This window comes from Pituophis catenifer, unplaced genomic scaffold, assembly GCF_029215685.1.
Source record: "Pituophis catenifer annectens isolate HBS135680 unplaced genomic scaffold, rPitCat1.0.hap2 SCAF_2, whole genome shotgun sequence".
In the NCBI taxonomy this organism is placed as follows: domain Eukaryota; kingdom Metazoa; phylum Chordata; class Lepidosauria; order Squamata; family Colubridae; genus Pituophis; species Pituophis catenifer.
In genome coordinates, this window is record NW_027256882.1 from 96415296 (window position 1) to 96434773 (window position 19478).

Genomic DNA, 19478 nt, shown 5'->3' on the forward strand with positions numbered 1-19478 from the left:
CAAACACATCAACTAGCCTGCTTTCTACCATGCCTCTTATAAAAATGTACCAAGTTATTACGGAAGAGATAGATAGATAGATAGATAGATAGATAGATAGATAGATAGATAGATAGATAGATAGATAGATGTTGTTTAGGAATTTAGGTGGGAGAGGGAGGATGGGACAGTGCGACTGGCACCAGCTAATTTGCACAGGATCTGCATCTTCACGTTTTACTGTGTCTCTGCATATGTCATCCATCTTGTATCTTTCCATCCCTCCCCTTCCAGTGCTGCAGGTGAGTTCTTCCCTGAAGCTGCGCAGGTGGCCTATCAGATGTGGGAACTTAGTGCAGTGGCCAAAGTGGAGGTTAGAAGCCAGCCTTCCCTTCCCCTACCTGTGGCTTGCTGGCTCAAAACTACGACTGCTTCACTTTATCCGCTGCTAATGCTCTGGACCTCTTGGATATCTTGCCTACTCCACAGTTCTCCCTTTCTAACATTTTCTAAACATGCCACTTTAACTAATATGCATTCATAGTTAGAAAAATTATTTTCCTCTTCCTTGGTTTTCCGCATCATTAGGAATTAACATTTGAAGATGTTGCTTATTCCCTAGTATAATAGGATATCTGATGATAAAACTAAAAAACAGTCCAGTGGAAGTGCTTTGTTGTAAGTGCCCATACACACCCAGCAGAATCACTGCAGCTTCATAAATGCATCTGCAATATGGATCCTTAGAGCTATGTTAAGGAAACAATCCATAGCTTCTGTTACAAAATCAGATTAGCAATAGATGGGTTTTCTTCCTTTGCTTGTTTTGCTGTGTGAGCTATTCAACTTACTAAACATTTCACTAATTATTTTTAAAGGGTGAATTCACAAATGCCCCATGTTATTGGATTATTTAAACCTGCTCCTTTCTCAGACTATTCTTCCATTATGACTTGTTACTGCCTAATACAAGGAAACAGACGATGCTTAGATTACTGTATATAATCACTGGAACGGGCTCTGTGAATTCATCCTAGGCTTTTTGCATGTAAAACGGTTGGAGAGTCAGTCTTAAAGAAATCACATCTTTTTGAATTAATGTCTAGAAGATTGCTGATGTAATCAGAAGCAGGCATTGAGAATTTGAAATATTGTTGCAAGATGCCTTCCACATGCTGACTGGGAGATGCATGAGCATGGAATTTATCCAGCTGTTCTCCAATTGTTTTATTATATTTCCTTTGTTTTAAATAAAATAGCAACTGTTAGGAAACAGATGGGGGTGCCTTATTTGGACGCCCTTCTGCTTGGCCCTCTTTCTGCACCTCTCCCCTTTTAAAATACATAATTTTAATTTAAACTACTCTTACTTTTCTGCAGATGAAAGGAACCATTTGTCCAGCTGCAAATTTCAATGCTGATGGTGATGCAAAAGTGCTCAGGAAAGCTATGAAGGGGCTTGGTAAGTAACCCTCTGCAATGTGCTGATGCAGAGCAAGAAAAATCACTCTTCTTTTTATTCAGTGATAAAGTAATAACATTTGTAGACTTTCCAGATAGAAGCATTATTGCGTGGCCAGATTTCTTCCTAAGGCAGGCTTTGTTAGCTGAATGCTTTTAAAATGTAGGCAATTGCTTATCTCCAGTCACATTCTAGGAACAATGTAACTTACACCTCAACCTTGCTTGGTGGGTGTGGCAGGGGAAGGATACTGCAAAATCCCCATTCCCTCTCCACTCCTGAGGGAAGGATATTGCAAAATCTCCATTCCCACCCCACTCTGGGGCCAGCCAGAGATGTTATTTGCCGGTTCTCCGAACTACTCAAAATTTCCGCTACCGGTTCTCCAGAACCTTTCAGAACTTGCTGGATTTCACCCCTGGTCTGTGATAAAGAAAAGGTTGAGAACCACCGCTCTAAAACATTTCTTGGCTATCAGTGGCTTATGGTTCTCTCTCAGGCCATTTGCTTCATGTAGTTGATTGGAGGGATTGAATAATCTGAGTAAATCCTAGGCAGCCGTGAAAGAGAAGCCAATGCAATGCCAGCAGTGTACAATGCTGAACTTGATGCACATCACAACTGCCTATGTATTTTAGGGAAGACAATATACAATTGCGAAGTATATTGCTAGAACTGTTATGCCATTTAATTATGTTTGATACAAGGCTGTATAACTGTATAATGCAAAAAGGAATATCATTTTAAAATTAAATAAACATAAAATGAAAAAAAACAAAACCCCACAAATGTTGGAAGAAAGCAGTTGCATTACTCTTAGAGGCCTGGTTACTATATTTATGAAAAATATATTTTGAGGTGTTGGTCATATTCCTGAATCTTCATTCATGAAAGAAGTAACTTTCAGAACAAACCTGGTTACTCTTCTGATTTTGTGATTCTGGAAAGAGAAGGATGGTTCTGGTGATCGGACACCATCTGCAAGTCATCCAGGCAGCAAATGCTCCATAAAAACTGCTCCATAAAAACCATATCAATGCAGAGTCCTTGCATCCTGTTAGATACTGACAGTGACCAAATGATATTCTACTGCTTCCTCTAAGACCCAGGAGATGGCACTGTTGTATCAACATCTCATTGTAGTTAAGAAAAATGCTCAAGGTTCAGATTTTTGACAACCCATTGCCCTCTCAAGCCATTGTCTAGTCTTGATACTCTGTCATTAGCTCATGCCATCCTGTTTAAGTTCAATGTGGTAGGAAGAAAATGAAGAATATATTCAGAGTGATGTCTAGAAACAGCTGAATGATTTTGTTTCTATTTGTTATGCTTCTATATTGCTCAGTAAGAGGCATTCCCTGGGCATTTATTCAGAATACCATAAACTATATTGCATTTGTTCATTGATTTATTTAGGAGACTTGTTCACTTCCTGAAACTTAACAGACTCTAGGTGGCTTACAGATCTTAAAAAATAAACACAGTATTATAAGATATATTTTTATTCATTAAAATGATAAAATCCAAAATCTAACCTCTCAAATTAGATAGTAAAATCAGTGAACTAAGATTTGTTTGGTATGGCCCTGTGATGTATATAATTAATCCCCCAAAGCTTTCTGGAAAAGCCACATTTTACCTCCGAGAAGGCCATCCTTCTCGGGGGAGGGGGGCCATCCTTGCTTTGGGGGGCGGGAAGTTATTCCCCAGGAAGGAGCTGTTTCAAAGAACCCCAACAGTCATACTCCTTCCCGCTCTATAACAACTGTAATCAGTAAGATGTGGGCATGCAAAGTATTTGACAAGTTAGAGATCATGGCTTGCATTGAATAGCATGAGCATGCTTGGGGCTTAAGTTGTATTAATGGTAATAGTTCATATGCAGCCGCATCTCAATCTGCTTAAGTGTGTTTCTCTTTGCCACTCCCAAATCTATTTTTAAGACAGGAATGAGGTTACAGTCTATAGGGCCATGTGGTAACCATCTGAGCACACTGCAGTAAATTATACCCCGCAGGAATAATTCAAGAATTTTCCACACAGAAACCAGAAGCAAAGTCCTGCGAGTATAGTAGTATAGTCTTTATTGTCATTGTACATCATATATACAACGAAATTGGTTACTGAGCAAATATGCTTATGCACTGATTTGATTTCTCTTCAGTCAGTTATATAGGGCTGAAACAAACTCTTAAGGATGGTGAGTTTGTAAGGGGTCAGAAAATAATAGGATAAGAAAATATATATCCGGTAGGCAGTTAACTGAGTGATTGATCTTAAAAAGAGTATCCTCTCTCTCATCCCAGTGGTGGACAATTTCCTTTTTGTTCTTTCTTGGGATTACTTCCCAAGTAATGACTAAGTGCAAGAGTCAAGATTAAATATTACTGAACTGGAAAAAAAATGGTTGAATGTGTTCTGTTTACTGGGTTCCAGGCACAGATGAAGATGCCATCATTGAGGTTGTCACGCAGAGGAGTAATGACCAGAGGCAAGATATCATAAAAGCATACAAGTCTCATTATGGCCGGGTAATTAGTACAATCTCTTTTTTTGTATCTCATTCCCTTTCTCCAACATTCAATTGGTTTATTTATTGCAGGAGCTCTTATGCAATAACTCTTATAGATGGTCTATTTTAAGTTTGGTGTTACTTTTAAAAATAAAGAATTAAGATCATTCTTTCCTTGTTTGCCTTCCCTAATTAGATGCCTTCTAGATCTTCTGCATATTTATTTTCTTTCTTCCTTCCTTTATTTTGTCGCATTTCTATGCCGCCCAACTCCCAAGAGACTCTGGGCGGTTTACAACAAAGAATAAAACAATGCGAACAATCCCATAAAAAATATTAAAAAGAAAAACATTAAAACATTAAAAACTTTAAAAACGTTAAAACACATGTACTCCAATTCGTGTCTGGGTCTCGCAAGATCATTATAATGAGATCAACGGCCCCAGGCCTGCCAGAAAAGCCAGGTCTTCACAGCTTTTCGGAAGGCCAATAGGGTGGGGATGGTCCGGACCTCAGGAGGTAACTGGTTCCAGAGAGCTGGGGCCGCCACAGAGAAGGCCCTCCCCCGTGGGCCCGCCAGCCGGCATTATTTAGCTGATGGGACCAGGAGGAGACCAACTCTGTGGGATCTTACCGGTTGCTGGGAGCTATGCGGCAGAAGGCAGTCTCGAAGATAAACTGGCCCTGAGCCATGTAGGGCTTTAAAGGTAATAACCAACACCTTGAATTGTAACCGGAGACCAATAGGGAGCCAGTGCAGCTCGTGGAGAATTGGTGTAATGTGGGTGTACCTAAGTGCACCCACGACAGCTCGCGTGGCTGCGTTCTGGACCAACTGTAGTCTCCGAACACTTTTCAAGGGTAGCCCCACGTAGAGCGCGTTGCAATAATCTAACCGTGAGGTGACAAGGACATGAGTGACTGTGAGGAGAGCCTCCTGATCCAAGTAGGGTCGCAATTGGTGCACCAGACGAACCTGTGTAAAGGTCCCCCTAGCTACAGCTGTCAGATGTTGTTCCAGTCTCAGCTGTGAGTCTAGAAGGACACCCAAATTGCGAGCCCATTCTGAGAGGGGCACTTTCTCACCCCCCAGAACCAAGGATGGACAATCAACATAGTCTTTAGGGGGCAATACCCAGAGCCATTCAGTCTTGTCTGGGTTAAGTCTGAGCCTGTTGACTCCCATCCAGACCCTCACAGCCTCCAGGCACCGGCACATCACATCTACTGCCTCACTGAACTGACTGCATAACCATTTCAACTGCTAATTCAAATCTATGATGTGTGTGTGCGTTTAGCTGAACACATATTATGGTCTGTAGATTTCAGGATGCGGATATAAATATGTAAGATATGCTGGAAGTCAATGTGCCAACATTCATTCTTCTTTTTAAAAAAGGAAAACAGAAAATCTAGCTGCACAGGAGAGAGCAAAGAAGAGCATGATTATAATATTTGGGAAATTACTCCCCCATTATCTTTCTGAAGCTTTTGTTTGTTTTGTGTCATAAAATTATTTGCGTGAGGCATTCAGGATGGAAAAAATATATTAAAAGAAAAAGTCATTCTCCCTCCTTGTTAGATATCATGGATCAATCTATTACTCAAATCACCATCAATGTCTATTGGTCTTTTTTTTTTAAAAAAAAAAAAAAGGAGGTCATCTTTTACCATCTTGTTCAGACCTGTCTGAATGCCTAACCTTCAGTTGACAGTTTTAGGCAGGAGATGAAAAGGATGAGTTGAGTTATGTACAGTATCTTCCTTGTGTCTGGCAGAAGAGTGTTGAGGGATACAGTGTGTAACTATTTTGGGACTTGTATTTTTAATTACAGATTACTTTTAATCAGTATGCAGTTTTTGACTCTGGAGAAAAGCCTCTTATGAAACCAATAATTATTAAGCTCTTATTATTAAGCTCTACCTGCATGTGGAGGCAACTACAGCTAGAGTCTGTTCTTAAGTCAAAGCATATTTTCTCTATTTGCTGCCATTCTTCCTTCCTGCTCTAATCACAGGATAACATTCATGCTCCAGAATATTGCATGCATTATTAACACAGATTTAATGCACCTGAGAGTAATATGCAGCCCAATGGAAGTAGATGGACTTTCGTTTTGTAAAGCCTCACTGTTGACCATGCTTGCTAGGACTGATGTGAGATAAAATTTAAAAATAATTGGGTGGCCACAAGTGGCCAATCCTTCCCCCATCATATTATGTCAGAGCCTTTCTTCTAAGCATCGTCTTCCTGACTGGCATCAGGTGTTTTTGGAGTTTCTTCTTCTTTTAAATAAAATTTTATTAGAATTTTGAATACAGGGAGGGAGGGAGGGAAGGAAGGAAAGAAGGAAGGAAGGAAAATGCAGCAATCAAAGAAAGGGTTTTAAAGAAAAGACTTCTAGTTTTTTTTATTGTAGTTATAGTTAGTTTAGTTAGTTTACTTTATTGTCATTGCACCTCATATAATGAAATTATAAGTATAAATATAAGTTAACGTCTTACTCTATGATTATAGCATCATTTACATTTTCTCTATAATGTGTTATATTTATTCTAATCCTCAAAACCATATATCATTTTTACTGTTTCCTGCAAAAAGTCAATAATGTGTTTCTAGTCATTGTTAAATGTCCTGTGTCTAATTTGGCTATACTTCTTTGGAGTTTCCAATTTGTTTTACTTCATGAGTGTCTCCTGTGATAGGACCTTATGGCAGACCTGAAATCTGAAATATCTGGACCTTTGGCGAAGGTTATTCTTGGACTGATGATGGCACCAGCCTTCTATGATGCAAAGCAACTGAAGAAAGCTATGGAGGTAGAGCAGATTTCTTTTTAATATAGTATTTGAAGAACAGAAAGATAAATTTAACCCATACAGAGGAGAGAAGAAAAACTCCTTCTTTTGCTTTTATCTCTTTATCTTGAGAGAACGAGGGATTTCCTTCTTACTAAAGATTGCCAGCTCAGGCTGATACGTAGGTTCAATTCTGAGCCAACCACTTTTTTTTCCAGAAGTTGAAATATCAGGAAATCGATGCACTAGGCATTCCCTATAAATGTGAGCACTTAGCTGACCTGAAATAATAACAATGACTAAACGATCAAATATCTTTACATCACTTCAGGGAGCTGGTACTGATGAGAGTGCTCTCATTGAAATTTTGGCCACACGGAATAACGAACAGATTCAAGCAATTAATGCAGCCTATAAAGAAGGTAAAGAGTTTCTTCAATAATTTTTAAGGGGCAAATGGATGTAGGAGACTAAGAATCAGGAAAGTATTTATCAGTTGCTGTAATAAATGCTTAAATTTTGTCAGTACACATTTTATTTACTTGCTTGCTTACACATTGGTGTTTTCTATAGGGCTCCCAATCTAACAGGATGGCAAATCACTGCTATATTGGCAAAAAAAAAAGCAAGGTAGACTGTCCTTATAAATAGCAGGAATTGAGCCTGACTCAAAGGAAGTAGTCACCTCTCATATTAGTCTCTTTTTGCATCAGATCAAGGTTAGAAGCTACTGACCTTTAAGGGGAAGCTACTCAGAATAAAGCTTTTCATGGGCTTCATTCCATGTGAATATCCTATTCACATACTAAGAACTGGAACCAGTACTTTGATGGATGTTTTCTAGGGTTAAATCTGCATATAGTTGACCTTGAAGGATTAAGGAGGGTCAGGCATACAGTAGGTAATTTTTGAAGAGGAGAACACTGGAAAATCTCAGGGATACAGGCTTGATCAGTGTTGGCGAACCTTTTTGGCACTGAGTGCTGAAATGGGGGGGGGGGCGTGTGCTGGAAACCAGAAGAGCAGCCGCCCAATGCGCATGCGCGCAGCAGGAAGATGATCTTCCAGTTTCTGGCACACACATGCGCACCGGCCACCCAGTCGCATGCTCATGCGAAGACCAGGTGGCTGGTGCGCATGCAGTCACCGGAAACCGGAAGATCATTTTCCCAGTGCACACATGCGCATCGGGCGGCTGCTCTTCCAGTTTCTGGCGCTCCCGCATGCATGAAGACCAGCTGGCCGGTGTGCTGGAACCCAGAAGAGCAACGGGCGACAGCTCGCGTGCCCGGAGAGATGGCTCTGCGTGCTACTTGTGGCATGCATGCCATAGGTTCACCATCACGGGGCTAGACTGAAAGTCAAAAAACATGATGGCAATCCAATTTTACATTTTTAAAAAGAAAATAACATGGGTGTATCTTTTTAATCACCAGGAATTACATTTTAATCAGGAGTGTCTTTGAACATTTTCTTCTGCTTTTGTGTTTTTCCAGCTTATCATAAATCTTTGGAGGACGCACTGAGTTCTGACACTTCAGGACATTTCAAAAGGATCCTAGTCTCTCTGGCGCTGGTAAGAGGTTCCCCCCCCCCACAATGCATTCTTAAAGCTCCTTTAGTTAAAGATAAGTGTTTTCTGTCTGATATTTCTGAACATCTAATGATCTGATTCAGTTGTTAAACCACCTTTAAAAGTTGCTATTTTTAAAATTTTAATTCTTATTCATTAAGGATCTTGTGCATTTGATAATGGTACATTCAGTTGGACAGAAACAATTCAATGAGTATTTTTGCACGCAGGGACAATAATGCTGCTGAGCTGTAGTAGACACAGGTTCAAATGACCGTTTCTGCCTCAGTTTCATATAGTCACCACCCAAAAGCAAGCAGGCTTCATAGAACTTGAAAGCTGCTTCAAACTGTTCTGTTTTTATTTATTGTGCAACAGCAGACTTTTAAAAAGCTATTTGCATCAAGGTGATAAAATCTAAAATTGTTCAGGACATGGATAGAGTTCAGATAAGCATTCATTTGGTGGCTATAATTTGTTTATCCCCAGTAGGACTGATAGAAATCTCATTTTGAAGAAATAACACAGTACAGTGTTTTCTGAAAAAGGAGTGGAGATAAACTATATGCTTCCCAGGCCTGTGCTCTTTTCATAATTGATGCCCCCATTTTAAGATATAAATATCCTCCCATGTCATTTATTTTGCTGGATATGAGCAGCAGGGAGGGTACCATAGTTAAAAGAAGGATAAAAGCCAGTGCTAGAGGACGTTTTCTAGTAATAAGCATCAGGGGGTGGCACTGTAATTGACCATGTTGCCTAGGACAGAATATATATGGCACTCTGGATATTGTGAGGTTCAATGCTCAGTTGCTCTAGAAAATTTGGCCAGTGACAAACAAGCCAGTAGTGAAGCATATAAAATAAGATGTATCACTGGAGGGCAAAATTGCAAAATTCGGGCTATGTCATGCAGTCAAACTCATTGAAAAAAACAGCTATGCTCAGAATGGTCAGCAGGAAAAGGAAATGAGGCTGTCGAAAAACGTGAGACATCAAAACTGACATCAGCCAGGCTGAAAGAAGCTGTACAAGATTGGAAAATATGGACAGAGGTGGTCCATAGAATTGTCAAGAACTGGACTGATTGAATGGATATCATCATCATCAAAGAATGCTGGGAGTTATAGTTCTGCAGTAGGTGGCATGTGGAGCTATCAGATCCAGCTGCAAAAATCTAAACAATTATATGGCAGCAAATGAATACAGAAAAGCTAATTCTTTGGTGTCATCTAGTGGGCATCCAAATTTTTAAAATGCCCAGATTTTGTAGCTCACAGCATTGCTCCAGGCCTATGGGCAATTAAACTAGTACCTGCCAAGAAAGCTAGTGAATTATTTAAAGATGTTAATTTCTGGCCCATTCCCAGGGACCTATTTTTTTCATCTTATTAATAGCTCTCAATGTCTAACTGTAGGGTAACCGCAGTGAAGGAGGGGAAGATATTGCAAAGGCTCATGCTGATGCTCAGGTAAGTAAAGCCACATGTGCAGGAATGGTTCTGCTGTGCCTGTAGCCTTTCTTCCATTATGTAGATTTGGGGATTCTAGAGTTGATAATAGGTTAATGTTGGGTTTCATGATCTATGAATACCTCCAGAACAGAGAGAGGAGTAGAGAGCATGTGAAAAAGCTCCATTGGAGTTCTTGCTCTGAGCTCATACTGTATATATTGAAACAGATTTGGGACAAACACCATGCGAACATATGATTTATTTAGGCTTTGTTAAGTAAGCTGCAATTGTATGGGCTCACACAACACTCTAAACCCACGACAATGCCTTAGTATCATGTCTGAATCCAGTTGCACTTTGCAGGTAATTAATTTATGTCAAATTTTAATGTGGGTTTTAATTGAAGCTTTTCATTTCCCAAAAAGTAATAACCATAACTCATCATATTTTTTTTGCAATTCCATGTTAAGGGACACTCATATTAAACATAATGTTAAAATAGGTTAAGTAATCCATTTTTAATACATGCCAGATTCAGGAAGAAGAGCAAATGTGTATTTATAAGTCACCAATTGAACTCTGGATAATGTGAAGTGATGCGGTTAGGACTGTTTCCACGAGAGGGAGTTCTAATGTTTCTGCAGGCTATTGCATGTTTTTGAAAGCAATGCTTGTGGCTACTGCATCTCAATAAGCAGGAAAAAAGAGTTGCAGAGGCTAGTAGCCCAAATGTGAACTTTTTAGCCAGATCATAGGGAACCTAACACTTTCTGTATTTATTCAATGCTTAAAACAAGCTGGGGATACAGAATTGCTTCAGATCAACAAAATGACAGTGGGACTCCTTTTGTTGCCATAATTAAGTGGGCTATATTGGTGCCAATGTCATGTTGAGATCTTAGACTGCCCCAATTTATTTATGAAATCCCTGGAATGACCTGTGCCATACCATCTCTGATCTTGTTCCCTTCCTCTCCCTCCCTCCCTCCCTCTCTCTCGTCAGGTGGTTGCTGAAACCCTGGTGAGTGCTGCCCTTTATTTTTGCTTGACATGTTCTAAATGTCTTACCACTAGTTTTCCCAACTGCACTGCCTAAAAATTCTTGAAAGCAGCTTTAGCACATTTGCAAGATGCAGGTTGGGGAAGGATGATCTACAAATACATTTGCTTTTCGTACATCGGGTTTTAGGGAATGGTAGAATTAATACATTAAGTGTAAAGTGTGGGTGAAGGTAGAGATGAATTAAGTGAAGGCTCTGTGATTCTCATCACAGTGAAAGCTCTTTGGTCAACAAATGGCAGAATACATCAAGGTTGACAAAATAGCAACCAAAGGTCCATATATTCTATAATTTTATTGTGTCTGCTTGGGAATATCAAGTGGACAGAAAGAAAGAGAAAGAGAAAGTGTGTTTTCAGCTGTGCCTATCGTAATCTGGTCTTTAAGTGGTCTTTATAAAGTCTGCCTTATCTGAGGTCCCTTAACTAGGAATGCCAAAGATTTCAGAGACTTTTTGAATGAAAAGCATGCGGGCTGTTTGGAACGACAAAAGAGATGCAGTACCAATCTGATTGCTGATGCTGTGCCTCTCTGGGCTCACACAAAATAATATTTTCCAAATCAATATTAATTTGCTTCCCCAATTTCAGATATTGTGCTGTATTGCCTGGGCTTATGTGCCTTCCCAGCCTGAGGTGACTGAAAAAAAAGTGTGTGGATAGAATTACAGACAGTCCTCACTTAATGACCGCAATTGGGACTGGCAACATGGTTGTTAAGTGAAATGTCACAAGACGGGGCATATCAGTTCTGCTGCAGTCATTAAAGAGATCACCCACAGTTGTTTAAGCATGACATTACGTGACTGCGACTTGCAATTTACAGCCGCTTCTTCATTGACTTTGCTTATCAGAAGCTGACTGTGAAGCTTGCAAATAGTGATCAGGTGACCATGGGACTCTGTGACAATTGTAATTTTGGTGACTGGTCATAAACTAGGGTATCATAAGTTTAAATGGTTGCTAAGCAGTCATTACACAAGAACTGGCTGTATTATCCATTGTTGGCTTGTTTAGGCTTCATTTCCCAACTGTGCAGCTGGAGGAGTGGAGAAAAAGAGCACTATCTTGAACTTACTGCAGAGCAGCAAAAGGGCAACCAGGAACAGTTTGGAAGCAGGAACAGCCTGCTAACTATCACATAAGGAGAATTAAAGTTACTAGGAATAATTTGTACTGATCCACTGAATGTGCTGTTTATTTCTCTGTGCGTAAGAATCCCATAGGAAAATTGATTCTTGCCTGTGCTTTGTTATGGAACTCTGCCCCACCGTGCACAAAAATGAATTCAAAATATATATTTCCTTATTTTTTTGCTAGATAGAAAAGCAGTTGGATACTCACTTGGGATTGGGGAGAAATCAGGCTCCATAACAGAGAAATGCTCATATTTTTTAGAATTACATTTGACTCTTATCTCTGTAATGGTCTTTTGACATGGAAATTCTTATGGTCCATTACTAGATCTATATGAATGACAGTATGTTCTGTACTTACTGATAAAGAATAAGACTTGGGGAGAGAAACATTATATCATACAAGACTTCCATGGGGGGCTTGGGCTGATAAACATTTTCAGTCACTGCACAATAGTATCCTGTTTCCCCCAAAATAAGACATCCCCTGATAATAAGCCTAATTGGGCTGTTGAGGGCATTGCAATAAGGCCAAGCGCTTATTTCAGGGTTCAAAAAAATATAAGACAGGGTCTTACTTTCAGGGAAACACGGTAGTGAAGAATAAAATGCTAGTATCAAATTAAATAGATTGGACAAACAGATATATAGCATCCTAACAATATTATGACCACCTGATTATTCTGAAACAGACTTTTGACATTCACTAGATCCCGTTCTTCATTGTTCTCCTCCTCCATCCCTCCATTCTTCATTGATTTTGCAGAAATTGTCTGATGTTTCTGGTGACGATTCGACATCCCTTGAGACCCGCTTCCTGAGCATCTTGTGCACCCAGAGCTACCCCCAACTCAGGAGAGGTAGGAAGGCAACAGGGATATGTTGTAAAGATTATATCTTACAGCTCAAAGCAATGTACATCATGTTCCTGCCTCTTATTTTCCCCACCAAAAGCATGTACATCTTGGACTGGCCCAGCCAGTTTTCAGGCCTAAAAGAGCAGTAGAACTTAGAGTTTCTAATCAAGCACATATCTCCCAAACTGACTCTCCCAAAATGTATGGTTTGTATGCCATGTTTATAATCATGACTAAGCACAAAGTAACTGATGTTTTCAGGCTATGCAGTCGCCTGAAACAGTTGTTTGGGTAGAGCTGTCTGAACTAGACAGTGAAAAAAACCCAACACGTCAGCAGAGAGTTAAAGTTTCCTTTATCTTATGTTGTTGCCATCTAATGGCTATCTGGATTTTTGTAGCCCAGACCTGGTAGCCCTGTGTTTTGGGAAAGTGTTGGGGTATCACCTAAGGCAGGGGTGAAATCCAGCAGGTTCTGACAGGTTCTGGAGAACCGATAGTGGAAATTTTGAGTGGTTCAGAGAACCGGCAAATACCACCTCTGGCTGGCCCCAGAGTGGGGTGGGAATGGAGATTTTGCAATATCCTTCCCCCAGGAGTGAGGAGGGAATGGGGATTTTGTAGTATCCTTCCCCTGGAGTGTGGTGGCAATGGAGATTTTTCAGTATCTTTCCCGTGGAGTGGGGTAGGAATGGAGATTTTGCAGTATCCTTCCCCTGCCATGCTCACCAAGCCATGCCCACCAAGCCACGCCCAGAGAACCGGTAATAAAAAATAATGGATTTCACCACTGACATAAGGGATTGGAAGGAAAGGGGCTGGTACAATCAATTTGATAAAGAAAGTGAAAAAAAATATTCTCCTTTGCTGGAAAGAGCCAGCATTTTTGGACATAAAAATTCAAAGGCAGGAAGTATATTTAATCAGCTAAGGCCCTTCCCTGTCAATGTTAATAGTTTATTCTGCAAGCTTTCCATGGTATCCCTTAATTGTTACCAGCCTTGAAACTCAGAATAATCTTTTAAGCCAATCTTGCATTGGAAATTTAGATTTCTTACATTCTGCCTTTGATCCTTGTAGTCTTTCAGGAGTTCGTTAAGATGACAAATCATGATGTAGCCCATGCCATCAACAAACGGATGTCCGGAGATGTCCGGGATGCCTTTTTAGCTATTGGTGAGTGTTTTTTTGTATTTGTATAGTATAGAGAAATGTTTGTTTGTTTGTTTTTTGCATATGGAATGCAGACTTTACTAAAACCTCTCAGAGTGAAGTTCATCTTGCAATGTTTTGACAGTTGAGCAATTTTCTGTGATTTGCATAGATGAAGCAAGCTGGCCTAAGCTTCTTGTAAAACTGTGGAAAGTGGTCTTTCCTAAAAATGTGGCTATATTGCAAAATTGGATTAATATATGAGACTGAATGCACGTGCAGTATTGTATGCAGCCGTGGGGGGAAAAAAACCAATTGCCCTGGGGAAAAAAAACCCCGGATGGGCTGACTACTAGAGATTTTCTACAGGCCAGCTATCAAAATGCAACACTTTTCTGATCACTTATTTTCAGCTTTTTCTGTACCATCTCAAAAGTTAGAAAGCTGACTATTTTTGAATGTAACATTGATCTAAGTGTCATTCTTGGCTGGAGCATTTCATGTTGCCTAGGGTGACTATGGCCAGGCAAAGTTCTTTCTGGCTCAGATTAAGTTTCTGTGTAATCTCAGTGGAAGTGAACAATCCTTTATTCATCTTATTTTCAGCCATTTGTGATGACTATTGGACTCTTTTAGCCCAGGCTTTTGTTCAGGCTTACTGTCTGGCCCTTATATGGTCAAGTATACTTGGGCACTGGTTAGCTCACCTGTCACCTCTTCTCTTCCCCAAGGTTTACAAGAACCAATTGCCTTGCTTGTAATGCCCTCACTGGACTGGAATGGGCCTTCTTTTCTCTGGCCTCTTCTGTGTCCTGTCTGATGGCACCCAGAGGCTAGACAGGTACTGAAGAAGAGTGGAGAAAGAAGCCACATCTGCCCATGCCCCCAAAAAACTTCCTCATTCATGCATACTTGCAGATCAGGAAGTGGCTGCCCAATCATCCCTCTTATTGCAATTCACAGAATTGAGCGGGGAATTTTTTGGGTTCTTTGTTCCTGTTGTTAACTGTTTGGTGTTTTGTTTTGTTTTTTTTAAATTATGAGGCATTACTATGGCAATGAAGATACACCCTTCTAGTTGAAAATCTGCACTCAGAAAATGTGCATAAAGGATGGAAACTGGGATGCAGTTCAGTTTGTGAAAAGCTTTTTTTTTTTTTAAAGAAATATTCATATTAACAACGGCTGTTGTTAATAATCTCATCAAGGCCTGTATTTCTTGTTTCTCATTTCCCCTGATTTTCCGGGTTACAGCCCCTCATTCCCTATGCCCGCTCTCCCTATTTTCAACCACAGCTGTAATTCAGGATAATACTTTATGCACTTGACACTGGTAGATGGAAGCCTAATCAATACATTCATGTTCTCCTCTTTGTTCTCCCTCTTTCTCTGAAGTGCGGAGTGTTAAGAACAAGCAAGCTTTCTTTGCTGACAAGCTATACAAGTCCATGAAGGTAAAAACAAACATCCATTTGTTGTTGTTGCCCAGGAAGAAAGAGTCAGTATAATAATCAAATATTTTGGTTCTTCTGGTTTTAAAGAGACCAGAAATGGCCTATTTACAGGGAGCTGACTCAGAGGTGGGATTCACTTACCTTCCCTACCTGGTCGCAAATGTGAGCACCTCCTCTGCACATGCACACGGCCTTCCGCGCATGCTCTTTGCTCACGCATTACATCCGGGCAGGTGGGTGGAGCCTCCCGCGGTCGCCACTACCGGTTTGCCCAAACCGAGCAGAACCGGCTGAATCCCACCTCTGGCAGCTGATGCTATAAACAGAGACATTTTGGGGAAGCTCCAGCTAAGCTTAACTTGTCGGTCCTTTATATAAAGAGAATTCCTTAAGAAAACTTTTCTAGAGCTTAGGTGCAGTCATAAGGGACAAATTCTCCTTTGGTCATCCCAGCTTTAGAACTAGGATTCAGCAAGCTAGCAGGAGCCAGATACAGTGACCCGACACCCACAAAGAAGGGAACTCAGATTTATCAATGCTTATAGATATATATATATAAATATATTGATTTTGTTCTTTTTTTTTCGTAGGTCTATATGTGCATTACTGTTCTAGCCAGGGTTTTTCCTACGTAAATCAAGATGTTTGTATAGCCATAGTTAAGTGACATCCCAAATCACTATTTTCTAGGCTTTATCAGACATTTAAGCAGCATTATGTTGTCTGCTGCAAGACTTAAGGGAGACTAGAATAGATCTATTTCTGCCTTATTTGGCTTCATCGGCTAACCCTGGCTAGAACAATAATGCACATATAGACCTACGGAAAAAAAAGAACAAAATAAATATTTGACCGTTACATGGAGGAGTCATAAAATGAGAGTGTGGCTAGCCGATGAAGCCAAATAAGGCAGAAATAGATCTATTCTAGTCTCCCTTAAGTCTTGCAGCAGACAACATAATGCTGCTTAAATGTCTGATAAAGCCTAGAAAATAGTGATTTGGGATGTCACTTAACTATCGCTATACAAACATTTTGATTTACGTAGGAAAAACCCTGGCTAGAACAGTAATGCATATATATATTGCAATATATATAAAGTCCAGGCATTCAATTGCCTGGACTTTTTAAGTGTTGGAGCAAAAGTATCCTGTTGCTAGGTTATAGTTGTTGTTGCCATCTCTTCAAAATATTTTGCAGCAATAATGTGAGTGGAAATCCACTGCTTCCTGCCTCTCACCCACCTGGTGTGTTTTTAATCTCTTCAGGGTGCTGGCACAGATGACCAAACTCTCATCAGGATCATTGTTTCAAGGAGCGAAACTGATCTGCTCAACATCCGGCGTGAATTTTGGGAGCTGTATGACAAGTCTCTACATCACATGATTGAGGTAAAAGAAACTCTCGGGTTTTGTGAACACCACTTTGCCTATTTTAGTGTCATAAGTGCTTTGACCTTTATCATTCACCTCACTTTTTGCCTATGACTAATTAGTCTCATGGCAGCCTGGGTGAGTATTAAATTCAAGTGTACAAAAAGAGACTCTATAAGCTGAAAAGAACAAAACTGATCAATCTGTAGGGTTAAGTTAAGAGTGTGTCACACACAGAGAGACCCTGTGCTGATATAAGAACAAGTTCATGCTCTAAAGTGTGTATTTGTTTTGACCACTGGTACATTTATTAGCAGTCACAGGTAATCCTTGACTTAACAACAGTTCATTTAGTGACCGTTTGAAGTTACAATAGCACTGAAAAAAAGTGACTTATGACTGGTTTTCACACTTATGACCGTTGCAGCATCCCCATAGTCACGTGATCCAAATTCAGACAGTGTCGCAGGGTCATGTGATCACCTTTTGCAGTCTTCTGACAAGCAAATTCAGTGGGGAAGCCAGATTCACTTAACAGCCGTGTGACTAACTTAACAGCTGTGGCAAGAAACGTCATAAAATGGGACAACTCACTTAGCAATAGAAATGTTGGGCTCAATTGTGTCATATGTTGAGGACTACCTGTATATGAATAGAAGCTGCTCAATCAGGTACTTTGCCTGCACTGACATTATCAGGGACACCCTCTCCTTTCTCCGATTGGTATGGAATTTTTAATCCAAAAATCTAGTTCCTCCATCAGGCTTCTTTAGGAATATATCATTGCAGAGAACATGCTTAGTGTACCTTTCTAAATAGATGCTAAAGCAGTGTTTTTCAAACTTTAAGATATGTGGACTTCAACTCCCAGAACTCTCATCCTGGCTGAGGAATTCTGGGAGTTGAAGTCCACACATCTTAAAGTTGCAAAGTTTGAAAAACACTGTGCTAAATGAACCCACTCTAATATGGTCACCTCAGTGTTTGTAGTGGCAGTAATAGCAAGGTGAAAACAGTAATCGTACACACCTGGAGGGCATGAGGTAGGAGAAGGTTGAATTTTAAGGAAATATTGTTTTAATGTAAGTTTAACAGCTATGATTTTTCTTAAAGAATTCTGTTAATGGTTAAGAGTGGTACAGTTGAGTTCCCCGGCAGAACTACAATTCTCATGGTGCTTTGTACATAACATTGCTTGTTAAACCAGTTTAAGATATGCACAGTGGGTACTCAGTAAATTCATTTACATTTTTGCATATATGATGATTTGGATGCATTTTCTGATTTTTTTTGTGTGTGACTTGATTTTCCTTGTTTCAGAAGGATACTTCAGGGGATTATCGCAAAGCACTGCTAGCTGTTTGTGGAGGAGAAGATTAAGCAGTCAATTACTGCTGTAGAAGCCCATCTTACCTGAGCTGTTGTTAGTCACTTATGTGTAACCTAGAAGTTACAGTTGCTTTGAAAACTTCAAGGATATTTTGGATTCACTGAGGTCTCACATTGTGTTAGGGAAAAATAGCTATGTTACCACAGAAGAGCTTAATATTGCAAATAGCAAAGACCACAAGAATAATCAATTCAATGGTTGAGGGGAGGAGAACTGTCCAATTTTGTCAAAGCTGACCAGTGGCCACCTGTTTAATGAAGCCATACCTTCATAGGTATATTGTGAACCAAAGAAATAAAATGTATGTTGCCGGGCACACAGTTGTTCTTGTTTGTTTTGGAACAAGGGAAGCACATGATATACAGTCAGGTCCAGAAATATTGGGACATCGACACAATTCTAACATCTTTGGCTCTATACACCACCACAATGGAGTTGGAATGAAACAAACACAATGTGCTTTAACTGCAGACTGTCAGCTTTAATTTGAGGGTATGTACATCCAACTCAGGTGAACGGTGTAGGACTTACAGCAGTTTGCATATGTGCCTCCCACTTGTTAAGGGACCAAAGGTAATGGGACAATTGGCTTCTCAGCTGTTCCATGGCCAGGTGTGTGATATTCCCTCATTACCCCAATTACAATGTGCAGATAAAAGGCCCAGAGTTCATTTCAAGTGTGCTATTTGCATTTGGAATCTGTTGCTGTCAACTCTCAAGATGAGATCCAAAGAGCTGTCACTATCAGTGAAGCAAGTCATCATTAGGCTGAAGAAACAAAACAAACCTATCAGAGAGATAGCAAGAACATTAGGCATGGCCAAAACAACTGTTTGGAACATTCTCAAAAAGAAGGAACGCACCGGTGAGCTCAGCAACACCAAAAGACCTGGGAGACCACGGAAAACAACTGTGGTGGATGACCAAAGAATTCTTTCCCTGGTGAAGAAAACACCCTTCACAACAGTTGGCCAGATCAAGAACACTTTCCAGGAGGTAGGTGTATGTGTGTCAAAGTCAACAATCAAGAGAAGACTTCACCAGAGTGAATACAGAGGGTTCACCACAAGATGTAAACCATTGGTGAGCCTCAAAAACAGGAAGGCCAGATTAGAGTTTGCCAAACAACATCTAACAAAGCCTTCACAGTTCTGGAACAAGATCCTATGGACAGATGAGACCAAGATCAACTTGTACCAGAGTGATGGCAAGAGAAGAGTATGGAGAAGGAAAGGAACTGTTCATGATCCTAAGCATACCACCTCATCGGTGAAGCATG

General features: G+C 40.2%; 1 protein-coding gene across 3 annotated transcripts in view; it reads left to right on the forward strand.

The window, feature by feature from the left end:
• Positions 1–18515, forward strand: part of ANXA6 (annexin A6) — a 43429-nt gene extending 24914 nt beyond the window's left edge. The window contains exons 14-26 of one of the 3 annotated variants that reach the window (XM_070937209.1): positions 274–352; positions 1360–1441; positions 3878–3972; positions 6660–6773; positions 7084–7174; positions 8249–8328; positions 9744–9797; positions 10783–10800; positions 12741–12834; positions 13911–14006; positions 15378–15436; positions 16705–16827; positions 18133–18515. In XM_070937209.1, coding sequence (XP_070793310.1) covers positions 274–352; positions 1360–1441; positions 3878–3972; positions 6660–6773; positions 7084–7174; positions 8249–8328; positions 9744–9797; positions 10783–10800; positions 12741–12834; positions 13911–14006; positions 15378–15436; positions 16705–16827; positions 18133–18189 — 1042 coding nt within the window. In that variant the 3' untranslated portion in view covers positions 18190–18515. Of the gene's footprint in view, positions 1–273; positions 353–1359; positions 1442–3877; positions 3973–6659; positions 6774–7083; positions 7175–8248; positions 8329–9743; positions 9798–10782; positions 10801–12740; positions 12835–13910; positions 14007–15377; positions 15437–16704; positions 16828–18129 lie in introns of all 3 variants that reach the window. The other 2 variants (XM_070937208.1, XM_070937210.1) reach the window with 2 other exon arrangements.
• The last annotated feature ends 963 nt before the right edge of the window (positions 18516–19478 follow it).